General features: G+C 42.0%; 1 protein-coding gene across 2 annotated transcripts in view; it reads left to right on the top strand.

Annotated features, from left to right (window-relative positions):
- The window catches only part of rnf123 (ring finger protein 123), a 402,816-nt gene that overhangs the window by 87,210 nt on the left and 288,952 nt on the right, over window positions 1–26,654 (top strand). For both annotated transcript variants that reach the window (XM_072582761.1, XM_072582762.1), the window contains exons 20-21: window positions 10,663–10,783; window positions 11,445–11,546. In XM_072582761.1, the coding sequence (XP_072438862.1) occupies window positions 10,663–10,783; window positions 11,445–11,546 (223 nt within the window). The remainder of the gene's footprint in view (window positions 1–10,662; window positions 10,784–11,444; window positions 11,547–26,654) is intronic.

Raw genomic sequence — 26,654 nt, 5'->3', positions numbered from 1 at the left:
TTAGTGGGCCCTCTTGTGGCAGAATGGTAGTGTCCCTACTTCTGAAATGGGAGGCCTGGGTTAAAATCTCATCTGGTCCAGAGATGTGTAATAACATCTCTGAACAGGTTGATTAGAAAATTGGATACAATTTTTAAAAATTAAAGTAGCACAGAGTAGATGCAAACAAAATAAATAAATAAAATGCACAGAGTAGGGCATTTATGGTGCCCTATTCTGTGGCATGAAAGGCCAGGTGCATGCCCCACCTGAGGATGTGATAGCTTTGGAGATGTGTCATAACAACATGTGTCCAAATAAATCCAGACTGAAGCTGTGATTAGGAGGTGGATGTTTGTCATTTTGAACTACAAATAAATATAAAAGTGCACATAGATTGGATCCAGTTCTACTCTTCACTAGCTGGCTTTCTGAATTACAACATTCAGAAGGTTGGGAAAGGAAGCATGCATCAGATGCCAAGAGCTGAGTACTGCGGAAAACATGGATTATTGCAAAAAAGCATAGTTGTGAAATTTAAAATATAAATTTGGATCACAAAGAGGAAGAGTGAGCCTGTTAAAGACCAAACAGGTAACTTGTGTCTGGAGACAGATGACTAGGCCAAGACTTTTGATGAATACAAGTAATGCACAAGTAATGCTGATGTGGTGGTTAAAGAGAAAGGTAAATCTCCGATTACATGAATGTAGAGAGAAAGGAAGTATTGAATTAGCACCTTAGAGAGTAGAATAGTCAATTTATCTACTTTCAATCGCAATGCTATTCCTCTTAACTGCCTCGCTTGAATAGCGTCCAGTTCCACTGTACTGTGGGTAGTTTGTCCATTCCTGTTCAGCTTATTCTCATCCACAAAGGCAACCCGTGGTTGAAAGCCAGGGCTGAGGCTCCTCCTTAGCTCTATCGTAGATAACCAGAGCTACATGATGAGCAGCCAAACTCTCCTGTCCCTGATCACTGAGCACCTCTAAAATTTGTTTTAACCTAAAGTGTGGGATTGTCCTGGGAACAATATATCCAGATAACTCTGACCCCTGCCCACCCCAAAAAATGCTGAGCATGCTTGCCACTCGGACTCCTGCTCAGCAACTCAGCAAAGGATTGTTTTAGCTGCAGAACCCACTGATATGGTTGCTCAGAATTGGCAGACTCTCCACAAACTCATACCCACCCCCTCCATCCCACTGGCTCAGCTGCAGTATTTGACACACATGATACCATCTAGTGGTGAGAATGGGCCCAATGGTCTATTTGGACAGCAGATTGGGTCACACGTGGACTTCTCCTGGTTTGGGATTAAATATTTCAAATAATCTCTGATGAATGTTTGCATTTACATTTACGGGATATTTACTACTGATCTTGTTGAAGGTATATGATGTAACCAGGAGCTCCTGGTAACATGTTTACAAGCGTGGAAGGTTCAATGAATATTTTGTCATAAACTTGCCCTGTTTACATCAGTGGTCCCTCTGTCAGACAGCCTGGAAAATAAGGTTGGTGGTTTTGTAAATTGTGTGTGTGTGCTAAGATTTTCATGATTTCATTCCTTTATTCCTTTCCACTTGGACTGGGCAGAACCTCTATTAGAAAACTATTTAATGTTTTCAAACTTAAACATGTTTTCTCTTCATAAATAAATGTACACAACCACATAGTTTAGAGGAGAGTCAGTGTACTTTGTTAATTAACTAACATGTAATATAATACTTGAGTGTTGTAGAATCCTAGAATCTTCCTGACTTGGAAGAACATCACCTTTCCTCAATGCCACTGGGTCAAAATCCTGAACACCCTTCCTGCAGCACTGTAGATGATCCTACACCTGACCAGAAGGCAACTGACCACTATTTTCTCAAAGGCGATTAGGGCTGGGCAATAAATTGATGTGCTTACTATACCTCTAATCCAGGATCATTCTACAACACTCAAGTATTATATTCCATGTTAGTTAATGAACAAAGATTTGTATACTGACTCTCTTCTAAACTGTGGTTGTGTACATTTAATTATGAACAGAAAATAAGTTAAAAGTTTGAAAATATTAATGAGTTTTTGAATAGAGATTCTGCACAGTCTAAGTGGAGAGGAGTGAAATTATGAAAATTTTAGCTAATACACCTTTGTTGATTTAATTTTGCCACACACACACTGTCTGTCTGTCTCTCTCTCTCTCTCTCTCTCTCTCTCTGTCTCAACCAGGAGAAATTCAATTGTGCCTCCATTTGTCTCCCAAATACACCCATTCTCACCACTAGATGGTATAATTGTATCAAATACTGCAGCTCAGCCAGAGGGGAGGAGGAAGTGAGAAGACACAAATGATGAGAAACACTAACCATTAAACACCTGCAGTTCTGTTATCGATATGTTTGCTGCAGCAACAAGATGTTAGCAGGTTTTCACAGTGATTTCAGTGAAATATGAGGAATTATGAGAGATTTTCATACTATTAACCTGCAGCTTTCTTACATTCACTAGAAAAATGTAGCAGAAAATTTCACACAAAACAATTTGCACAAAAATGTCATTGTGAAAAGCCAAAGGACTAGTGATAGTTTAACTCCTTCCAAACGGTATCTGTAGAGAGTAACTTGAACAACTACAGATGCTTTCCCATCATCATTTGCAGATGGAAAGATGCTGACAACAATCTGTTGTCTAATTCAAATTTCTTATATTTCACACAGTGCTAGCTTAGCCATAAATGAGTGTGCAGCACAGGATGATCGTGAATCAGTAAGTCTGTGTAAAGGGTAAGAGTGTGCTTCTTAACCTTCAGATTGTGAGCTTTTATTTTATGCCTGAGAAAGAAAATTATAACTTGTTTTGATTTTACTAAATTGGGAAGTGTTCAAGTAAATTGGTGAGATTAGATAGGAAATGCAGGGCAGATGGTGTGCTGTAACTGCACTATACATGAGTGTGTGGAGAGTCTGCCAATTCTGAGCAACCACATCAGTAGGTTCTGCAGCTAAAACCCTCGAGTTCAGAATTGCTGAGCAGGAGTCTGAGCTGCAAACATTACAAGGCACTGGGGAAGGTTTAGAATTATCTGGATATGTTGTTCCTGAGGCAGTCCCATTCCTTAGATTAAAACGAACTTTAGAATTGTTCAGTGATCAGGGACAGGAGGTTATGGCTTCAAGTCATGTGGTTCTGGTTATCCAGGATACAGTTGAGGAGGAGCCTCAGCCCTGTCTTTGAACCACAGATAAGAGGTAGGAGCTGCCTTTGTGCATCAGGATAAGCTGAACCAGGATGGACAAATTGTCTGTAGCACCATGAAGCTGAATGCCATTCAGGTGAGGGAGTGAAGAGGAATGGCATTGCAATAGAGGGTAGAATAGTCAATTTATCTACTTTCAAAGATGCTAAACTTGATATTTCCTTTCTCAAACAAAAACAGAAAATGCTGGAGAAACTCAGCAAGTCAGCTAGCATGTGTGGCAAGAGAAACAGAGTTAACATTTTGGATGCAATATAACTTCTTCAATCCTGAAGGAGTTTCTTCTAAAGAAGAGTCATCTGTATTTCTCTTTTGACAGACGTGCTGCCAGATCTGCTGACTTTCTCCAATATCCTGGCTTTGTTTCAGATTTCTAGCATTCGCAGTATTTTTATTTTTATTTTTGATATATGTTAACAATGGCGACACTACTTTTCATTCTGAGAGGTGCTCTGGATTTGGAGTCCTACCACTGTTCTTTAAAGTGCCATATTTGCCCTGATTTTTCTCTTTTACTGTCTTCCACTGCTTCAACAGTTAAGTTCTGTAGCTGTTTCCAGTTGGCATATCCTGTATCAAGCTGTAGCTTAAAAGGACTGGTCTTTCAGTATTTTCATCCAGTCATATCTCTTTTACCTGCCCAGTTCCGGCTCCCAAAGCTAAGTCCAGAACTGTCCCTTCCCTTATTGGTTTTGCAATGTAGTGGCTAAACAAAGTTCTCCTGAACACATTTTATGAATTCTGTGACTGCAAGGGATTTGCCACTGATTCTGTCAAAATTACAAAAAGTGGAAGATACTGACTTCTCACTTCCATTCCGTAAATTAAGGAGACTTGTGTTGTAATTACAGATTCCGGAATTGTTACAGTGTAGGATGAGGCCATTCAGCCCATCATGTCACTTTCAGCTGTTTAAGCAGATTCTGTGATTAACTTAGTGTCAATTTCCTCCTTTACTGTGAAGGGCTGCTTGTTATTTCTGTTTAAGTAATCATCCTCTTAAATGCCTCAGTTGCACCTCCCTGCACCCAGAGTTTTAGACAGTGTATTCCTGACCATAACTGCTCACTGTTTGGAAAAAATCATTTCTCACCTCACATTTGCTTCTCTGGCAAACCACCCGAAAATTGTGCCTTTTGGTTCTTGACCCAGTTATGAGCAGAAATTGTTCCTTCCTATATATCTGTTCCAGATCCTTCATGATTTTGAAAACTCTATGGAGCCTTTCCTCTATTTTCTCCTCTGCAGGCAAAATAGTCCTCATTTCATCAATCCATCTTGATAACTGAGGTTTCTCATCCCGAGAACCATTCCCATAAACCTCTTCTGCTCTATCTGATGTGTTCATATCTCTTCTAAAGTGTGGTGTCCAGAACCGTATGTAGTACACCAGCTGAAGTCTAACCAGTGTCCTGTCAAGGTTCACCATCAACTTCCTGTTCTTGTACTCTATACCTGTCCTAATGAAGTCTAGAATACTGCATGCTTTAGTAACAGCTCTGTCTCTCTGTGCTGTCACCTTTAGCGACTGAAACGCACAATACCCAGGTCTCTGCTCCTCCAAACCTTTAGAGCAATGCCATTTGCTTTGTACTCTCTCCATGCCATTTGAACTGAAATGTCCACCTGCTTGATCCTGGCCCATATCCCTCCAAATGTTTCATATTCATATATATTTATCCAAAGGTCTTGTAAATGTTGTAATTGCATCCACATCCACCACTTTCTCAGGAAGCTCATCCTGTGTGCGAATCACCTTCTGTTTAAAAACATTTACCTCCTGTCTTCAAATCTCTCTCCTCTCACCTAAACATTATGCCCCCATCTTAGGTAAAAGGCAACTACCATTAACTCTATTTAAGCCCCTCATTATTTTATAAACCTTTCAGATTGAGAGGCAATCTCCTATGCTCCAGTGGAAAAAGACTCGGCCTATCCAGCATTTCTTTATAACTCAAACCTTCCATACCCAGCAACATCCTGGTAAAAGTTTTCTGAACCCGCTCCAGCTTGATCGTATCTTTCCTATAACTGGACAACTAGAACTGGATACAGTATTCCAGAAGAGGCTTTATGAATGTTTTTGTCTAAATTCAGGTGCTTTTCAAATGTTGTAATTGTAACAGCCTCCACTACTTCCTCTCGCAACGCATTCCATACACTCATCACCCTCTACATGAAAAAAATGCCCCTCGGGTCCCTTTTAAATCTTGCCCCCTCTCATCTTAAACCTATGCCCTCTAGCAGTATTCCATAAGACACCTCCTGTACAACCTCAATATGAATTCCTAACCCTCACCAATACTCATAATTTTATAAACCTCTATAAGGTCACCCCTCCGCCTCTGACACTCCAGGGGAAAATAGCCCCAGCTTATTCAGACCCTCCCTATAGCTCAAACCCTCCGACCTTGACAACGTCCTTGTAAATCTTTTCCGAACTCTCTTTCAAGTTTCGTAACATCCTTCCAATAGAAGGGAAACCAGAATTGTAAACAGTATCAAACAATACACTAGATCAAGTTATCATATTTATTGTTTATAACTATATTATGAATTAAAATAAAAATAAAGTAGAATTCTGCACATTTTAGACCACAAATAACCAAGCCTGTGTCTCACTTGTGTGGAAATTAATCATTCGTGGACAGAAGAGGCGAGTAGCAATCTGGATAAAAAAAAAACTAATGAATTAAAAGGAACAGAGAGCAACGGTTAATCCATATGCTCTAGGCTGGAGGAACTTTAGTGGAGTTCCCCAGACTTTGATCTGCAGGGGACAATTTGAAAGTTTGTGGATAAAATAAAACTTGGCAGAATTGTAAAGTGTAAGGACAGAGCAGAACTTCAGAAGAACAATGTCAAGTTGGGGAGAGGGCAGATAAGTGGCGGATGAAGTTCAATGCAGAGAAATTTGAAGTAATACATTTCAGTTCAGGTGGGACTAGTTTAGTTTGGGATTATGTTCAGCGTGGAGTGGTCAGACTGAAGAGTTCATTTCCATGCTATACGACTCTTCGACTCTGTGAAGGGCATGGATAGGGTGTATAGACAAGATCTTTTTCCCAGTTTGGGGGAGTCCAAAAATAAAGGGCATAGGTTTAAGGTGAGAGGGGAAATATTTAAAAGGGACCTAAGAGGCATCTTTTTCACACAGAGGGTGATGCATGTATGGAATGAGCTGCCAGAAGAAGTGGTGGAGGCTGGTTAAATTACAACATTCAAAAGGCACCTGAATGGGTATATGAGTAGGAAGGGTTTAAAGGGATATGAGCTAAGTGCTGGCAAATGGGACCACATTAATTTAGGATATCTGGTTGGCATCGATGAGTTTGACCAAAGGGTCTGTTTCTATACTGTACATTTCTATGACCTACTGCCAAGAGCATTTTTCAATAAAACTATTATGTTACTGTGCCCTCAGTTTGCCTTTCCTGTTTGCTAGACTCCTTACGTTGTAATATTAGATTAGATTAGATTACATTACAGAGTGGAAACAGGCCCTTCGGCCCAACAAGTCCACACCGCCCCGCCGAAGCGCAACCCACCCATACCCCTACATTTACCCCTTACCTAACACTACGGGCAATTTTAGCATGGCCAATTCACCTGACGTGCACATCTTTGGACTGTGGGAGGAAACCGGAGCACCCAGAGGAAACCCACGCAGACACGGGGAGAACGTGCAAACTCCACACAGTTAGTCACCTGAGGCAGGAATTGAACCCAGGTCTCTGGCGCTGTGAGGCAGCAGTGCTAACCACTGTGCCATCAAGCTGCAAAGAGCTCCTTTTGTTTCCCTTGTATTTCACTTTTATTTACTGAATTTCGGTATTTCATTTGTAGCTTTGCTTCACTCCTGTCTAAAACTATGTTTAGGATTCCATAGTCTTATCGAGTCAGTTTACGTTTGTCCCGACAGGTCTCGCAATTCACAAGACCAGTCGCAAAATGCCACAGATCTAAAGCTCTGCTTTTCGTGTCAGAACTCCTACTCACCGCTGTTCGTGTTCTACAAATCTCCCAGTCTCCATGAATTCTGCTTTCCAAACCTTATACTCTCCAATCTCCCACTTCCTCAGTTCAGTCTCTTCAAAGCTCCCTCAGTTTGGGCTCTCCAAACCTTCTCCCCTCTGTTCAAACTCACTAAACCTCTCCCTCCCCCCTCCCTTATATTCAAACTCAGTAACAGGGCAGCATGGTGGCTCAGTGGTTAGCCACACTGCTGCCTTACAGCGCCACCCCCCCACAAACACCTTAGGCGACTGTCTGTGTGGAGTTTGCACATTTTCTGAGTGTCTGCGTGGGTTTCCTCCCACAATCCAAAGATGTATGTGTGGATCAGGTGAATTGGCTATGCTAAAATTGCCTGTAGTGTTAGGTGGTCTGGGTGGGTTGCTATTTGGAGGGTCGGTGTGGACTTGTTGGGCCGAAGGGCCTGTTTCCACATTATAAGTAATCTAATCTAAATTGCCCATAGTGTTAGGTTAGGTGCGTTAGTCTGGGGTAAACATTGGGTAGGGGAATGGGTCTGGGTGGGTGACTCTTTGGAGAGTCGGTATGGACTTGTTGGGCTGAAGGGCCTGTTTCCATACTGTAGGGATTCTATGATAAGTAGGCTACTTTACCATTGTGTCATTGCAGAGATGAGCAGCGTTAGAGCAAGAATGATTTTGAATTGCATGGTTATGAAGGTAAAGCTGTGAGAGGGAGGGTCGGCCAATGACCATGGAGGGTGGAGACCAGGGAGGTTACGGAACAGAATGGCAGCTCCCAAGTGGTACAATCAGGTTTCAGGTTTCACACTCCTATGGTGCAACTAATATGAAACTGCATCAAAACAAACAACACCAAATGCAAATAACTGCCCGATAACGATCAGGGATTGAATGGAACAACTTAAAATGGGGAATGTTATAAATTGCTGTTCCTGAGTATAACTAACTGACACTATTTTGTTTAATTTTGTGCAAGTTCTGTCCTTAGCCAGTCAGATATCAAGATGAGACACAACCCTGTATCCTATATAAAAAAAAATTTGTTTCACAAACTCAGAGTGACCAAGTGAAGTACTTTTTAACGTGCTTGTGAGGTACGCACAGCAGAAACCAATATAAATGTGACAAGCTCTCACAAAATGGAATGTGATGAAGGCAAAAAAGTTATTTTGGTGATATTGCCTTCAGAGTAAATAATGGCCAGGACACTGCAGATAGCTCACCTTCACATCTTTGGTATGGTACCATTCATCTTTCACATCTACCTGAGTGGGCAGATGGAGCTATGATTGAACAGCTTTATCTGAAAAATGATATCCCTGACAGTAGCTTGATAATCTTGATCTTTGTGTTCAAATCCTGGAGTGAGACTTGAACCTAGAATCTTATGAGTTGGACTCTGTCCCTGAATGAGCACAGTAAATACTTAGCCTTTCTGCCCTTCACATCAATATGATTAACATTGCTCTTCAAACCTCTGAGTGTCTTCTAACTGATTCAATGGAGTCTGCTTTAGCAGTGGTTTGTGACTGAGATATAATTTTCCCCTTTTTTACTTACTGTGATTTGAGTCAGCTAGAGTCCAGTTGATAACACTTCTGTCTCTGAGTCACAAGGTTCTGGATTTAATTCCCACTTCAAGGTGGCACAGTGGCTCAGTGGTTAGCACTGCTGCCTCACAGCACCAGGAACCCAGAAAAAGGTTCATTTCCACCCTTGGGCGAATGTCTGTGTAGAGTTTGTACATTCTCCCTGTGTCTGCATGTGTTTCCTCCGGATGCTCCAGTTTTCTCCCACAGTCCAAAAATATTTAGGTTAGGGATGTACAGGCTAGGTGGATTAGCCATAGGAAATGTAGGGATACAGGGAGAGGGTAGGGGTGTGGGTCAGCATGGCTTCCTGTTTGGAGGGTTGATGTGGACTCGATCGGCCGAATGACCTGCTTCCACACAGAATCACTCTTTGATTCAGGGCTTGAGCATGAAAATTACACTGACTCTCTGTATTACAGAGAGTACCTCATAGTTGGAGTGATTTGTTTCAGATGAGATTTTAAAGTTTGTTGGTGTAAATGCTTCCAAGGAAGAACCGAAGATATATCCAGTATCTTGGCCAATATTTATTCTCCAATCAGTTCACCAAAGCAGATAACCTGAGTTTAATTGCATACTGTTTGTGGGATCCTGATGTGAGAAAATTGCCTGCCACATTTCTTACATTAACAAAAGTGCTGCCTTATTAGATAGAACGTCTTTTGAATTAGATATTAAACTAAAGCCCGACATCCACATTGGGTGATGTAAAAGATGCTCCTTAAAGGGTTTGGAAAACTGCTGGTTCTTGTGTGTGAGTAAACATTTGCACCATTGAAGCTTAGAAACATAACTTAGGCTTGTCAACAGTCCTAGATTGTACATGAGGGTCTTGGAATGGGACACAAATCACTTGGGCACTGGTTTGGTGGTGGAGCGTCACACTGTAAATGTTTCAGAGTAACAGCTGCCCACTTCCCTCGTGACATAATTTGATAGTGACCCTGATAAGTACATAAAAGGGAGAAATGATAGCAGATGTAACCGAATGAGTTACAGGAGAGTGTAAGCACAGGCGCTGAGCACCAAATGGCCGTGTATTAAATCATTCTGAAATTCCTCCTTTAATGATTCTGAACTTGTGGACTGTAGAGAAACATTTGTGCGGAGATGCAGTTACATTGTTTACCCTGACAGACGTGCCCCAAAACAGAGTCCCTGTCCTTGGTGCAGCCTCTTGGTTTGATACTGCATGGTCTTTGTGTATCAACTGCAAACATCAATCATTTCTGACTGAGGTTCCTAGATCAGAATCGTTATCGCACAAGAGATGAGTTCAAGATGAAAAGACAGATCAGTTCTCTTGATTGCAGAGCCTTGCCACACCTTGGATAGTGTGGAGGTTTCTTGGCGATAGGTACAAGATGAATTTTAGCAGATTTTAGGTTTTCTACTGATCACAGGTAGACCTTTATTGCTGTTGCCACCCATTACATAAAGAATGCTTATGAATAGTCATATTACCATTGGTCATAAAATGAATCAAAGTGTCTCCAATAATACCATTCTTATCTTTGCAATTTCTGTAGGTACTAGAGAATCTAAGTTCCTTCCACCTTCTGTGAATCAGCTCCCACCATTGGTAGCCTCTTGTTCCTCCTATTGTCCCCCCCCCCTCAGCCTTCGTATCTCTTCATTCTCCCCTTGTTGCATCGCTAGTCCTGTATCTGCCTCTTGTTCCTGCTCGTGGGGGGGCCTCCTAGTGTGCCAAGCCTCTGATACAAAGCTGCTGGCATGAAATCATGGAAGAAAAAGCTGGGTTTCAGTGTTTGTGAGGTAAATTAGTCCCCATTGGCATTCTTCGTTATGTGCACAGACAAAATATTGATATCTACCTTCACAGAATCCTGCAATCCTTTGCCCTCCTGAATATATGGTATGCTTCCTGCACCGACTGATTGCTGCTTTGCGAAGTTACTGGGATGAGTACAGACGGAGGAATCCATCAGCAATGCCCAGTGAAGGTACGGACTGGTGCTTAACTGTTTGTGCAGTCTGGGCAGAATCTGGCTTGTAGCTTATGAATCTATAACGCCACTCAAAATAGTTGAACTTCCTGTTGTTATGGGTTGTATGAATTGCTGTTCTGAATGATATGACCACCAACAAAACATCATTTGTCCCATTGATTCTATCCCATAGATTCCATACCATGGATAGCCTAGACACTAGCTTATGGTCTTTCACCAAATCCATTTGCAGCTCTTTTATGATTATTTTATCATGGACCATCTCGTACATCATAAGTATTCCCCACTTTTACAATGAAAAGTTCCTTTCCGATGTTGCCACAGAAGACTTTTATTTCTGAGACCTGCTTGTGGCATCAGCCTCTGATATGTGGCTCTTGTTGGAAAGGTTGCAAATTGGATTGTAAAACTTACTGGGATTCTGTGCAATCCAAGGCACCCACCAGAGATAACATGTCCCACTGCTTCACCACAGTAATTCCTGGCTCGTTTACTTTTGGGCTAGAGTTGACTTTTGCAAACTGCTGCATCAAAAGCTGGTGACATTAGCACAGTCTCACTTGTAAGCTTTGTTGAGTTATTGCCCATAGCCACGAACAGAATGGTGCCCAATAACCCCTGGGTGTTTACTGAATTATCTTTCTTTTGCTTCCAGATGCTTATGTTCCCCCTCAGCTGTTTTTTAATGGGAAGGTGGATTACTTTGACCTGCAGAGGCTTGGTGGCCTTCTTTCCCATCTGAAGAAAACACTGAAAGGTGATGTACTGGATGTTAGCAAGAAATGTTTACACATTCTGGCATTGATTTCTCTTCCTCTCCTCCATTTTCATTTAGAGATTGGTTTACATTTACACAAGACTAGTTACTATTGTGATCCAGTTAGAATACTCTCCTGCTACTCAAGAAATACCAGACATGGATTGCTGAGTTAACACAGATTTGAACAAACCCCCAATTCATAACAGAATGTGCTCCTCAGAAATAGTAAAAGCAGAAAGAAAGGTCAACAAAGGAAAGTACATGGGCAATGAACAGCTGGTTGGAGATGGTGAGGACTGCAAATGCTGCAAAGTCAGAGTCTATAAAATGTGAAGCAGGAAAAAGCACAGCAGATTAAGCAATATCAGAAGAGCAGGAGAGTCAACATTTCAAGCAAGAGTCTTCATCCTGATGAAGGGTCCTGCCCGAAATGTTGACTCTTCTGCTCTTCTGATGCTGCTTGACTTACTGTGCTTTTTGCAGTTCCACATTTAATTGACAATGAACAGCTAGAGCTTGTTTCATTTCTTGATCAGTGGCCTGTTTGTTCTCTCCAGTGAAACAACTGATCATCATGGATGAGGAATGGTGTTGCGATGCTCAATATGGATGATACCCTCCAGTGCATCTCCTCCACTTCCTGCACCTCCCCCCTTGAACCCCACCCCTCTGATCACAAAAAGAACAGAACCTCCCTGGGTCCTCACCTTCCACCCTACTAACCTCCGGATACATCACATCATCCTCTGCCATTTCCACCATCTACAAACAAATGCCATCACCAGACATCTATTTCCCCCCACCCTGCCCCCATCTGTGCTTTGAAGAGACCATTCCCTCCACGACTCCCTTAATACAGGCATGCAGGGGCAAAGCTGTGAAATCTATTAGTTGGAAGTAGTTCATGGGAAAGCTGCAACACCTGCTAGTTTAGTTTTGAGCTGTGTTTGCAATTAACATTTTGTCCTTCCTGGAATAAAACAGTTGGTGACAGCAAGGTAAGCTAGGCTGCCTGCAGCTCACTCTTGAAGTTTCATCTCAGCTGAGTTTGTATTTTTACTGCAATATGACAACTGAGGAGATGGTTTCTTGTGCATCAGTTTTACGGGTCAAACTGAGTTGAACTTCTTTTTCAGAAGCTTTGAAATACCCATTAATTTTTTTTATTGTCACCAAATTGATATTGAAACACTTAGGTGGGAAAAATCCTTGTTGGCTTGTTTATCAAGAGCTTTAGAAAGTTCTGTAGTTAGAAGACTTGACCACAACTTTTGCATTAGTCTATCAGTTGTCTTTGCAGTTTGCTCACACTGTAGAAGCCATTGTGATTCAAAGTAGGCAACCTGGGATCTGTAGCCGGTGACCTTCAGCTATGGATGTGCCATTAAACCTCTTCAAGTGTCTGTTAAATAGCCTATATCAGCCTTTTAGCAAAGTCACTGCCATGGTTGTTAGAAAGGGTTGATTAAATCCCAGCTAGGTATGAACAGATTGCTCTCTTTTAGGAGTGTCTGGTTATTGAGCTGAATGAATTCCATCATGTTGCAATGAGTTACTGCATTGTCGACCACTGAATGCTCTATTTCAGTATAATCTTACTTTATTCTGGAGCAGAAGTATAGTGTTTGTACAATAGATGCGCCCAACATGCATTCTCAATTGTTCCATTTTGGCTGTTCACAGAACGCATTCTCCTAAGCTCTTAAAGAAGCAGCAACATTTTATTCCCATGTGTGGCATCAACGAGCTTTAGCAAACTGTGAGTCAGTGGGAATCTGAGGTGCTGGTGGTAGTTGATAGAGGCTGGGGGGAAGGGGAGACTCTCTGCTGGTTGGAGTTATACTTGGTGCGAAGGAAGATGGTTGTGGTTATTGGAGGCTGGTCATCTTGGCTACAAGGCATCTCTGCAGGAATTTGTCAAGGTAGTGTCCTGTTCCCAAACATCTTCAGCTGCTTCTTCAGTGACAAAGGATGATTACACAAATGCATGAATAGGAAGGGAATAGAGGAATATGGATCCTGTAATGAAGACCATTTTAGTATGAAAGGGCAAAATGTGTTGGCGCAAGCTTGGAGGGCTGAAGGGGCTGCTCCTGTACTATATTATTGTTCTTTGTTCTTTGACCTTTCCTCCATTATAAGGTCAGAAGTAGGGATGTTTATTATTGATGATTACGCAAATGTTCAGCATCATTTGCAACTCCTTAGATACTGAAGATATCCAAATACAGATCTGGACACTAACCAGGTTTGGGCTGAAAAGTCGCAAGTTACATTTAAGTGCTGGGCAATGGCCAACTTCAGCAAGAGAGAATCTAACCATTTTCCCTGACATTCAATGACATAGCCAATGCTGAATCTCTCGCTATACTGGGGTGTTATCATTGACCCGAAACTGAACTAGACTAGCCTTGTATAGTGCTGCTGCAAGAGCAGGTCAGAACCTGGGAGTTCTGCAATGAGTAGTTCACCTCCTGACTCCCCTGTCCACAACCTACAAGTCAGGAATGTGATGGATTAGTCTCCTCTTGCCTGGTTGAGTGAAGTTCCAACAACAACAAAAGAAGCTTGACACCATTCAGGACAAAGCAGCTCACTTCATTGGTACCACATCCACAACCTTCAGCATTCAGTCCCTCTCCCACCAGTGCAGCAAAGATGTGCTGCAGTAACTCTCCAAGGCTCCTTTGACCGTATCTGCCAACCCTTTCACCACTCTCACATAAAAGTTCAAGCACAGCAAATATATGGAAACATCACTACTTGCAAATTCCCCTCCAAGCCATGCACCATCCTGACCTAGAAATATATTGCAGTTCCTTCAGTATTGCTGGCTCAAAACCATGGAGCTTCCTTCCTAACAGCTCTGTAGATGTATTTACACTCGGAGCACTATCACAGCTCAAGAAGGCAGACTTTCTGAAAGGAAATTAGGGATGGGTAGTGCCCTACCAGCAATGCCCATATCCCATGAATGAATACAAATAATTCTTGCAAGATTGAGTAACTATGGATTTCTAGTGTGTGTGAATGCCTGACTATAATCTAAACCAGCTATCCCCCAACTGTGTCACTGAATTTTATTAACCCACTTGAATTTGAAAGTAACAAATATCAATGTTTCATTTTGGGACAAAGTATTTGAGTAAATTGAATCATGACGTGGTAAATTTAGCACGCCTAGGAAAAGTTTTGTGCTGCAACACTAGGGCCATCCTATGCTAAGGTAAACAGGTGATAAGGGATTGGTGAGTCAACAGCACCATTATAGTTTGTTATGTAATGGTAGAAGGCAATCTAGATGGATAATCTTTTCTCATCTAACGATTTTGTTACTTAATTTGAGGGTAAATGATGGAAACTAACGGCTGTTTCTCCACACTTATGCTGTCCTTGGGAATATTGCTGTTTCCTAATTTTTGTCACTGTGCTTTCATCCGTCTACATTTGTCTGCCAGTTAATCCTCACTCTTAAAGTATTTCAGCAATGATTTAAACAGTAGTTCGGGTTCAGTGGACTGTGTGAGGATTAATCAGTGCAGCATGAAGGGACAATACTGGAGACAGTATGTGGATTCATTCACTGCTCACTATTTGAAACAGCAGAGTTTAAAACTTTTCATTTGAGCGACTATTACAGCAGCCTCACCAGTCTCTGTGTCTGTTGAGTAAAAAGGTACTTGTAGTGTGGGATATTATTTATATCTCTTGAACCAGATTACACTCCAGATTTTGGGTGACATACAGGATTCTTTGGCAAGTCTTTATAGTGTCCATGCACCCTGTATGTTGATTGGAGTGGAGGTCAGTGAGACCGGGATCTTCCCTTGATGTTCACTGTCAAAATTGGTCAGAACTGAGCCACTAGATCATTGTGACATCTGGTTTTCTGAGCTGTGGGATAATGGAGAGAGCCGTGCAAAGGCTTTCTCCCTCAGTTGGACTGCTGAAACACACTAGATTATGGGGAAACCGGATTGGAAGGTCTTTCACAATGTGGGCAGACACACTGGACCAGGATCGGGACTAATTCACTCTGCTGTCTTGATTCACGATCCGCCATTGGGTAGCATCTCAAAGCAACTTCTCTAGAAACAGCAGGGGTCAAGATTCCTGGATTCTGAAGTTGGAGCTTCCTGGTCTCACACAAATGTTCTGTGGGCTGATTGTCCATGTACAGGGTTTTGCAGGTTGAGTAGCACAAAGGCGGGGATATGCATCCACCAGAGTGCTTCAGAATTCAATGTGATAAATTGGAGTGGGTGAGCAGGACCTGACCGCTGCCCTCAGAAGATCGATTTGTTCTGAAAGTACTGACCAAGTTGTTGATTTGCCAGGTCAGCATTAAGGTCATGACCAGGAAATCCTGTGGAACCAATTGTCACTGCTCTATTATAGGCTATTTTAATGTTAAAATCTCAGGCAGTTGACTGTAAGATTGTTATGGGACTGAGAAAGAAAATGGAGCTGAGGGTTGGGGAAGAGGCAGGGAGAATGACCACAGTAACTTGTGCAGAGGCTGAACTAGAACACCACGTTTGTCTTGCCTAGTATAACTTGGTCAGACTGCAGAGTGAAGCATAGCCAAGCTGAGGCAGTCAGTCCCTAGAGAAGAGCAGCAGCTGTGGATTGAGAGATTCATGATAGACCCATTTACAGTGTGCTAATTATGAGATGTGTGATTAATTACAGGAGCATTTGTGATAGAGACCTGTGAGATCCCCTTCTGAGTAAAATGCAGCAAAATGTTGTTAAAGAAGTCATTTAATTGGCCAAGTCTTCAATTTTCATCTTCCATTTGTCGCCCCAATCTAAAGTTGGCTATAATGAGTAGTTTAATAGGCTCATAAAATTCCTTAAAATGTAAAATCAAAGGGTCAGTTAGGCTCGAAACGTAAGCTCTTTTCTCACCTTACAGATGCTGCCAGACCTGCTGAGATTTTCGAGCACTTTCTCTTTTGGTTGTAGAATTCCTTACCTGCACTATTTTTAAAAAATTGATGGGATGGGGGTAGTGGGAGGCTGATATGTACACATCTTGTGAGAAATGGTACTAGGAGTGTTCCTTAGCTATTTCCAGGATGGTATGTGGTTGGAAAGGAACTTGTAGGTGGAGTACCTTCTGCTCTTGGTCATTTTGATGGTACCAGTCATGGGTTTAGAAGGTGCTGTCAGATGAGCTCTGGCTAGTTGCTGCTCTGTGTCCTGTCTTGTGGCAGGAGTGACTGGTTAATGTTATGGATGGAGTGCTAATCCAGCAAGCTGCTTTGTCCTGCATGGTGTGGAGCAAAGAGTGTTCCATCACAATTCTGACTTGTGCCTTGTGGATAGTGCATGGTGCAGTGGAGCAGTCTGAGATGTGAGCCACTTGCCAAAAATTGCCAACCTCAGACCTTCTGTCATACAAGCCTTATGGTGTGACCACCCACTGTTAACACAGAAGTTTGGACCAGGAATAGACAATTCAGCCTTTTGAGACTGCTCCGCCATTCTATGATCATGGCTGATCCTCTATCTCAAAGCCATATTCCCACTTGCTCTCCAACCTCCTTAATGTCTTTAATATTGAAAAAAAGTTATTAATGTTTTTCTTGAGTGTGTTTGAGTTTGACTTGGCCTCTACAGCCTTCTGTGGTAGTAAGCTCCATGTTGACCACCTTCTGAGTGAAGACCTGTGGCCCCAGGTTCTCGACTTCTTAACCAGGGGAAACATCTTGTCCAGCTGTGGTGGAACTTTATATGTTTCAACCAGTTGCCCTATCATTCTTCTAAACTCTAAACAAGCACATTTAAAACAATTTCTCCTCGTAGGACAGTTACGCCAACCCCAGTATCAGCCTAGCAAACTTCTGGTGGAGTCCCTCCATGGCAACTATATCCTTCCTTAGGTAAGGAGACCTAAACTGCACACAATACTCCAGGTGTAGTCTCATCAAGGCCCTGTATCAATGCAGTAAGAGGTTCCTATTTCTGAACTCCAATCCTCTTGCAATGAACCAACATACGTTTGCCTTCTAATTGCTTGCTGCATCTACCTGTCTACGTTTATTCATTGGTTTATAGGAATTCCAGTTCCCTTGTTTATCCACATTTCCCATTATATCACCATTTAAATAGTACAGTCGCTTTTGATCTAATGTGATTGTTCAGTTCTCGTGCGATCTTGCGTTAAGAAAATCATGCAATAGCCACGCGATTTAAACTAATGGGACTGGAATTGCGTTAAAGCCAGTACAGGTAAACAAAGTTTGCTTTCTACTAATAAGGGTCTAAATTCATCAACAGCGTTAAAGCCAATTCATATTGAAGAAGCATCCAACGTTACAGAACCAAGTAGTAGCAGCTTTTTATTTGCCATTTCTACCATATACAACTGATACAGTAAAAACAAACGAGACAGCGTTCCTCCAGGACCGGGGGTGCTACATAGACAGCACTAACTACACAATCATACACTGCATAAAGTGCATAAGAAGTGCAAATCACGTAAGTTACAGTGTAATAGAAGAATGATACATAATAGGCATATTTCAAGCAGCAATTCGATCCTGTGCAAAGAATTTCTGATGGGAAAGAATCCCTTCACATTGTGTTAAGGAGCCTGATGGCTTGGGGGAAGAAACTGATGCACAGTCTGGCCATGAGAGTCTGAATGCTCCAGTATCTTCTGCTAGATGGCAGAAGAGAGAGAGTTTGAGTGAGGGGTGTGTGGGGTCTTCCACAATGCTCTCAGCCTTTTGGATGCAGGCAGCATGTTATGTAAATGTCTGTAATGGAAGGAAGAGAGACCCTGGTGATCTTCTCAGCTGTCCTCACTATCCATTGTAGGGTCTTACGATCTAAGACTCTGCAGTTCCCAAACCAAGCAGTGATGCAGCAGCTCAGGGTTACTCTTAATGAACTCTGTAGAATGTGGTGAGGATAGGGATGGGAAGAGGGCATTCCTCAGCCTGTGCAGAAAGTAGAGGTGCTGCTGGGCTTTCTTGGCTATGGAGCTGGTGTTGAGTGTCTCGGTGAGGTTGTCCACCAGGTGTATGCCAATGAATTTGGGGTCACTCTGTGCCCTCCTGGAGTCAACAACCATCTCTTTCTTCTTGTCCACGTTCAGAGATGAATTGTTGGCTCTGCACCAGTCCATTAGCTGCTGCATCTCCTCTCTGTATGCTGACTTGTCACTTGTACTGATGAGATCATCAGTGAACTTGATGTGATTTGACCTGTGCATCGCTGCACAGTCGCGTGTCAGCAGGGTGAACAGCAGTGTACTGAGCATAGAGTTCTGGGAGGTCCCCATGCTCAGTGTGATGGTGTTGGAGATGCTGTTCCCAATCCAGACTGACTGAGGTTTCCCTGTCAGGAAGTTCAGGATCCAATTACAAAGGGAGGTATTTAGGCCCAACAGATTCAACTTTCCAATCGGGTGCTGAGGAATGATAGTGTTAAATGTAGAACTGAAGTCTATGAATAGTAATCTGACGTAGGTGTCCTCCTTCTCCAGCTGGGTGAGGGCCAGATGGAGGGTGGTGAAAATGGCATCATCTGTTGAGCAGTTTAGTGTAGAAGTCAAAGTGTATAACTTCACAGATGTACAAAATTAGCCACACTCCTGTCATCAGGCCCGTCACCCGTAATTCTAGATGATACAAATATTTCTGCAAAGGTTCTCGCAATTTCCTTCCTTACTTCCCATAATGTTCTGGGATACATTAGTTTAGGTCCTGGAAATTTATCCACTTTTATATTCTCTAAGACCTATCAAACCTCCTTTTCTGTAACGTGAACTGTTCTTAAAACATCAAAATTTATTTTTCTGCATTCTCTAGACTTCATTTCTTTCTCCACAGGGAAAACTGATGCGAAATATTCATTTAGTATCTCTCCCATCTCCTGAGGTTCAACACAAATATGATCACCTTGTTCTTTAAGAGGCCCTACCCTCTATCTCGTTACTGTCTTGCTCTTAATGTATTTATAGAATCTGTTTGCATTATCTTTAACCTTATTTGTCAATGCTATTTCATATCTCCTCGTTGCCTTCCTGATTTGTTTCTTAAGAATGCCCCTACACTCTGTATATTGATTAAGGGATTCAATTGAACCAAGTTGTCTATAACTAAACTAAGATACTCTTTTATTCTTGACTATAACTTCAATATCTTTATTCAACCATTGTTCCGTAATCTTACCAGCCTTACCCTTTACTCTGACAGGAACATAATGCCTCTGAACTCTCGTCATCGCACTCTTGACTGCTTCCCACTTGCCAGACATCCTTTTACCTCAGAACAGTCTACTCAGTCAACTTTTGAAAGTTCTTGTGTCATACCATTAAAATGTTCTTCACTGCAATTAAAAGCTTTAACTGTTATGGAAGGCTTATCCTTTTCCATAACCATTTTGAAACTCATAGAGTTATGATCACTCGACCCAAAGTGTTTCCCCACTTTTACTTCAGTCACCTGCCCTGCCTTATTGCCTAAAAGAAGGTCTAGTTTCTCACTTCTCTAGGAGGAGCATTCACATATTGAGAAAGAAAATTTTCTTGAACACACGTGACAAATTCTTCACCATCCAAACCTTTAATACAATGGTAGTTCCTGTCAATGTTTGGAAAAGTAAAATCCCTCATTATTACAACTTTTATTATGCTTATCTGAGATCCCCCTTCATACTTGTTTCCCTCTTACTATTGGGGAGGCCTATAGTACGATCCCATAAAGGTGATCTTTCTTTTCTTATTTCTAATTTCTACCCATATATTTGCACTGGATGATTTTTCAGAAATATTTTTTCTAGTTAGACCAGTAATGTATTTCTTAATCAAAAACACCACACCCCAGCTTTCTTGTCTCCTTTCCTATCCTTATGGCGTCTAAAACACGGAAGATTGAGCTGCCAGTCTTGTCCATCTCTCAGCTAAGTTTCTGTAATAGTTAAGAGGTCCCAATCCCATGTTCTTAAACATGCCCTGAGTTCATCAGCTTTATTGTAAGACTGACTGAACTTCCTCAGCCCTCTAAGGTAGAGAATTCCAATTCACCACCCTCCAAGTGAAGAGGTCCCTCCTCATCTCAGTCCTAAAATGGCTCTTCTTCTGTGACAGTGCTCCTGGTTCAATATTCACCCCACAAATGGGCAAACATCCCTTCTGTATCTAGTCTATCACTTGACAAAATTTGTAATTTTCTGTGAGGTCATCTCTAATTATGAGAGAATATAGGCCCAGATTCCTCAATCTCACCTTGAAGGACACACCCACCATCCCAGTAATTAATCTGGTGAACCTCCTTCCTAACCTGCAATCTTCCTGACCTCTCCACCCCGACCCCACTCCGGCCTATCACCCTCACCTTGACCTCCCTCCACCTATCACATTCCTAATGCCCCTCCCCCAAGTCCCCCCTCCCTACCTTTTATCTTAGCCTGCTGGACACACTTTCCTCATTCCTAAAGAAGGGCTGATGCCCGAAACGTCGATTCTCCTGCTCCTTGGATGCTGCCTGACCTGCTGCGCTTTTCCAGCAACACATTTTCAGCTCTGATCTCCAGCATCTGCAGGTCTCACTTTCTCCTGCTGGAAATCATGCCCCACTAATCTATGAATGTGAAGTATGATCAATTTAATCTTTAGGATTGTTAACATCTGATTGTGACCATTGCCTAAGATAAGCACCAGCGACCCGGGTTCAGTTCCCGCCTCAGGCGACTGACTGTGTGGAGTTTGCACGTTCTCCCCGTGTCTGCGTGGGTTTCCTCTGGGTGCTCCGGTTTCTTCCCACAGTCCAAAGATGTGCAGGTCAGGTGAATTGGCCATGCTAACTTGCCTGTAGCGTTAGATGAAGGGGTAAATGTAGGGGTATGGGTGGGTTGCACTTCAGCGGGTCGGTGTGGACTTGTTGGGCTGAAGGGCCTGTGTCCACGCTGTGAGTAATCTAAATCTGTAAGTAATCTAAATCTAAAATCATAAAATAAACTCTCACCGGATTCCATCATTGGACAAGAATCAAAAACTTATTTATTTTAACAAACACAGCCTGTAACATGTGGGAACAGCAGATTATTAAATACTCTCTGATATTTCAACTGACCCCCCCCCCCCCCCGGCCCACTTTAAATGTGCATATTCATTTGGACACAGGAGGTGGACAGACAGAAAAGACGAACAGTTTTGGTTCAGGAATATATTTGCAAAACAGTACAGGTAAAAAAAGCACAAAGACTGGATCATAGTCCAACCAAAAAGGGAAATGAAGTAACTTTTCTCAGTTTCTTTTGGGTTTTTTGGCGATATTATCATGTTTGTGTTGACTGCAGTGATCCTCGATCAATAGTCACTTGGAACTCAGTGTATTGCTTGATTTAGCAGTTTTCCTTTGTAAAGTCTTTGAGCATTATTTGTTGAACACGCACGCACACACATCTCATTTTAACATCTTGTTTTAAGGTGAAGGTTCCCCAATCCTTTCTTTTATTAATAGTAATTTATTTCAGTCTCACACACTCACTAGATCCTTGGGAGACCTTTTATAACTGTCTCTATGGAAATAGACGTAAAGCATTTATTTATCTGCTCTGCCATTTCTCAATTCCCTATTACAAACTATCGTATCTCTGCCTGTAATGGATTCACATTTCTGTAAGCTATTCTCTTTATTTTTACGTATCTATAGAAGCTTTTACAATCCATTTTAATGTTTATTGCTGCTTTACATTGATAATCTATTCCCTTTTTGTTGATTTATTGGTCCTCCTTTGCTGAATTCTAAACTTCCCTAGTCCTCACTCTTCCAACTTACTTTTTGCAGTTTTATAAGCCTCTGCCTTTGATTTAATACTCTGTTTGACGTCTCTTTTTAGCTGTGGTTCATTTATTTATACTGTTGGGTTTTTTTTCCATTAAAGGATGTATGTATTGTGACAAGTAAGCGTTCATTATTTATATACCACTTTTACCTTTCTACTATCAAAACTTTTAATCCACCACAACAAACCTCCTCCTTATGTCTTCATGACTACCCTTCTTTAAATTTTAAGACCCTAGTTTTAGATTCAACTATATCTTTGTCAAACCTAATGGAAAATTCTGTCAGACTATGATCATCATCCCTAAAGTTTCTTTTAGTGTCGAAACTTGGGCATCATTCTTTGGGAAGGATGCAAAGGGTTCAGGGAAGTTGCAGAAGGGATTTATGATTTTAGAGTTGAGAGACTTCAGTTATATAGATAGACTGGAACAGCTAGGCCTTAGAGAAGAGAGGTGCTCTTCTGTCCTGTTAGTAAGAAAACGCTGTCATTGGCAGAAGGGTTGAGAGCCAGAAGAGACAGATTTAAGGTAACTGTCAAAGACCAAAAGTGAAATGTGGAATAGGATGAACAAAGAGCGTTTGGAAATGCAATTCCTGATTGTGTAATACTTGCAAATTCAGCAGTGATTTCAAAAGGGAATTAGATAATTACCTGAAGAGGGAAAATTTGCTGGCTCTGGAAAGAGGGAAAGTAGGACTGGCTGAATCACTGTTGCAGAACTCTGGCAAGGACATGAGAGACCACATGGCCTCTTTCTGTATCTTAGTGCATTCTATGATTCTGTGAATTCCATAGTGAATTCAGAAGTAAGGTCCTTACACATAGAGCACTTAAAACGTAGACACACAATAACAGCTGACCCTAACAGAACAGATGCAGTTAGGGGATTTTGGATGGGGACTTGATCGATTTTGATAGATTTAAATGAAGGAGGTGTGTGGAAGCTTGTCTGGAACGATAATAGCAGATGTCGATCATTTGGGCTGAATGGTCTGTTATACAGTTTATGTAATTCTGAGCAAGTTAGCTGAGCTTATTTGCAGAGCAGCTCCCTGGGTATAACTTCATTACCAACAGGGGGAGTTGTTCGTGCATCATAAGTCTGTAATATTCATTACATTTCTGAACTGTATAAAATGTAAGTTTAAAGAAGTTATACTTGTATAACAATAATGATGGATCAATCCCAACTCTCAGGTCTTTAGTGTAGCAATAAATATAGTTCACTTTATCACAACCTGAATTAAACCTGATAATGCATAAAAAGCAGATTCTGGATTAGTGGTGCTGGAAGAGCATAGCAGTTCAGACAGCATCCAAGTAGCTTCGAAATCGGCTTTTGACCGAAACGTCAATTTCAAAGCTACTTGGATGCTGCCTGAACTGCTGTGCTCTTCCAGCACCACTAATCCAGAATCTGGTTTCCAGCATCTGCAGTTATTGTTTTTACCAACGCATAAAAAGCAGTCGTACTCCAGTTGCTGTAAATCTGAAATAACGCATTAAATGCCGGAGAAATTCAGTAGGTCAGTCTGCCTCTGTGGAGAGACAAACAGTCAACATATCTTCCGTTTTTCTTTTGCCTGTGGTTTGTAATAAGTATCGTTTTTATAGCCTGTTCCTAATCGAGACAGAGAAGTTAAGGATTGGAAGAGTCAGAGACCAACCAGGTGAAGGTGAGGGAAGTTTGGAAATTGGGAACGAAGTTAGTGCCATTTTCCAGTTCTGTGCAAGACCAAAGGGTCTGGTCTAGTCATCACTGTATCTGAAAAAGAGATGAGAGTGGAGCCTGAGTAAGACTAGAAGACCTGTTCCCCACACACCCATTAAATGGCAGGTATAACTGGGACCCGTGTGGATACCAATATCAACATCTTTTATTTGAAGGAGGTAGAAGTATAAATGGAGTTGAAGAAGTTGTTCAGAGTGAGAATACATGGGTGGATGAAAGTGGTCGTGAATGTGGACTTCTGAACCTCCATTCAGGGAAGAGGTGGAGAGTCCTCCGATCATCCTTTTAGATTGGTAGAGGTGAAAACAGATTGGATGTCCAATTGAAGAGGATTGGTCGAGGGCTAGCAAACTGAAAGGTTGAATGGATGGTATTGGAAAATAAGCAGATGTGAGTTGAAAACAAATAATTAAGATGATGAATGGTATTTTCAACTTTATTACAAGACAGCCTTGTGAAAATACACTTGGAATATTACGTGCAGTTTTGTTCCCTTGCCTAAGGAAAGATGTGCTGGCTGAAGAGGGATTACCACAAATGTTCAAAAGTTATTTCCTGGGATGGTGGGCTTTTGTCATAGGAGGCAGGAATATATGGAATTCTTTTGAGTTTAGTCAAAAGAAAGGTGACCTTCATTCAAACATACGAAATTGACAGGATAGAGAGAGGAAAGATGTTTCCCTGGGCTGTGGTGTCTAGAACCAGGTGACACAGTCTCAGATAAGAAGTAGCCAGTTTAGAACTGAGATGAAGAGGAATTGCCTCACTCAGATGGTGATGAATCTTTGGATTTTCTAGCCCAGAGAAGGAGGTTCATTCATTGATCTCAGTCTTGAATATACTCGATGGATTTCTAGATATTAAAGGTGTTGCAGGATATGGGAATGGTGCAGGAAAATGATGTTGAGTTACGAGATAACTGAGTGGAGCGGGCTAGAAGGGCTGAATGGCATGTGGGGCGGCATGGTGGCTCAGTGGTTAGCACTGTTGCCTCACAGCACCAGGGACCCAGGTTCGATTCCAGCCTCTGGCGACTGTCTGTGTGGAGTTTGCACATTCTGTGTGGGTTTCCACCGGGTGCTCCAGTTTCCTCCCACAGTCCAAAGATGTGCAGGTTAGGTGAATTGGCCATGCTAAATTGCCCATCGTGTTCAGGGACGTGTAGGTTTGGTGCATTATTCACCAAATAAGGTAGAGGAATATGTCTGGGTGGATTACTCTTCGGAGGGTCAGTGTGGACTTGTTGAGCTGAAGGGCCTGTTACCACACTAGGGATTCTAATTCTTAAACAAAAAATTCTGTTGCTCCTGTTTCTTGTGCAGTCTGTTTCATAACAGAAGAACAAGAGGTAAAATATCAGATGAATTAGGGAGAAATTGATTCAGCTTGAAACCGTAGGTCTACTGGGCATTCTGATTTATGGAGTTTGGAAAGGAGATGGAATTGGGCTATTCAGAGTTGGAGGCTGTAAGGTGGGAGACAATGGAGGGAAGATGTCCAGAGGAGATGAGGCCAATGACAGTCCTGGAAACAACAGCTTGATGTTTCATTGATTATGTTGATCATGGTTGATCAAGGTTTATAGTGGTAGCCAAATGTGTCCTTGATCTGAAATATTAACTGTGTTTTTCTCCACAAATGCTTCCTGACCTGCTGAGTTTCTCCAGCATTCTTTTGTTTTGATAATGTGTGTTTGCTCATATAATTGAGTAGCAGTAAATACTTGATGGATTTGTAAAGTTGTGCCAAAGTGCGGAATAAGCTGAGTTAGGGCTTCCATGGGCTGCATCTCAGAAAGTAGCAGTCACTGACTGACCATCACATTTCGAGCTCCTTTAATTATTAATTATGCATTGGAATCGCAGTATTTGTTTCCAAAGTACATCGCTGAAGTAAGGTCAGATATTTTTAAGTCTGATCAGTTAATTCACTTTGACTTTTCATCCTGCATTTTTTACGAGCCACTCATTCATTATTCTATTTTAATTGCCCTATACCAAGGTATTGGAAGCACCAGTCTTGGTTTGGTTTATAGGCATTTATACTCTTTCCCATCTACTGAAACATTGATTTCTGTTTGAATTGGATTTCTGTCACCACTGGATGCCCTCATACACCTTGTCCTTTAAAGTAAACAAAGATTAGTGTCAGCAGACTGTTCGGGTGCCTCAGGGTTTGGCCCATTGATGTCTTTCATCAGGAATGAGGCAGGGAGCCTCTGGGGTGGAGAGATAAATGTGAGGGGGGCAGGGCTGGGGAAAAGGTGGCTAAGAGTGTAATAGGTGGATGGAGGTGGGGATGAAGGTGATAGGTCGGAGAGGAGGGTGGAGCGGATTGGTGGGAAGGGAGATTGGCATGAGGATGGTGCTGAGCTGGCAGGTTGGAAGTGGGATAAGGTGGGGGGAGGGGAAATGAGGAAATTGGTGAAGTCCACATTGATGCCTTGGGGTTGAAGTGTTCCAAGGCGGAAGATGTGGCGTTCTTCCTCCAGGCATCGGGTGGTGAGGGAGTGGCAATGGAGGAGGCCCAGGACCTGCATGTCCTCGGCAGAGTGGGAGGGGGAGTTG

Source organism: Chiloscyllium punctatum, chromosome 12 (assembly GCF_047496795.1).
Source record: "Chiloscyllium punctatum isolate Juve2018m chromosome 12, sChiPun1.3, whole genome shotgun sequence".
Classification (NCBI taxonomy): Eukaryota; Metazoa; Chordata; class Chondrichthyes; order Orectolobiformes; family Hemiscylliidae; genus Chiloscyllium; species Chiloscyllium punctatum.
Note: the sequence above shows the minus strand (reverse complement) of the source record. Positions and strands in the feature narration are given on the sequence as shown.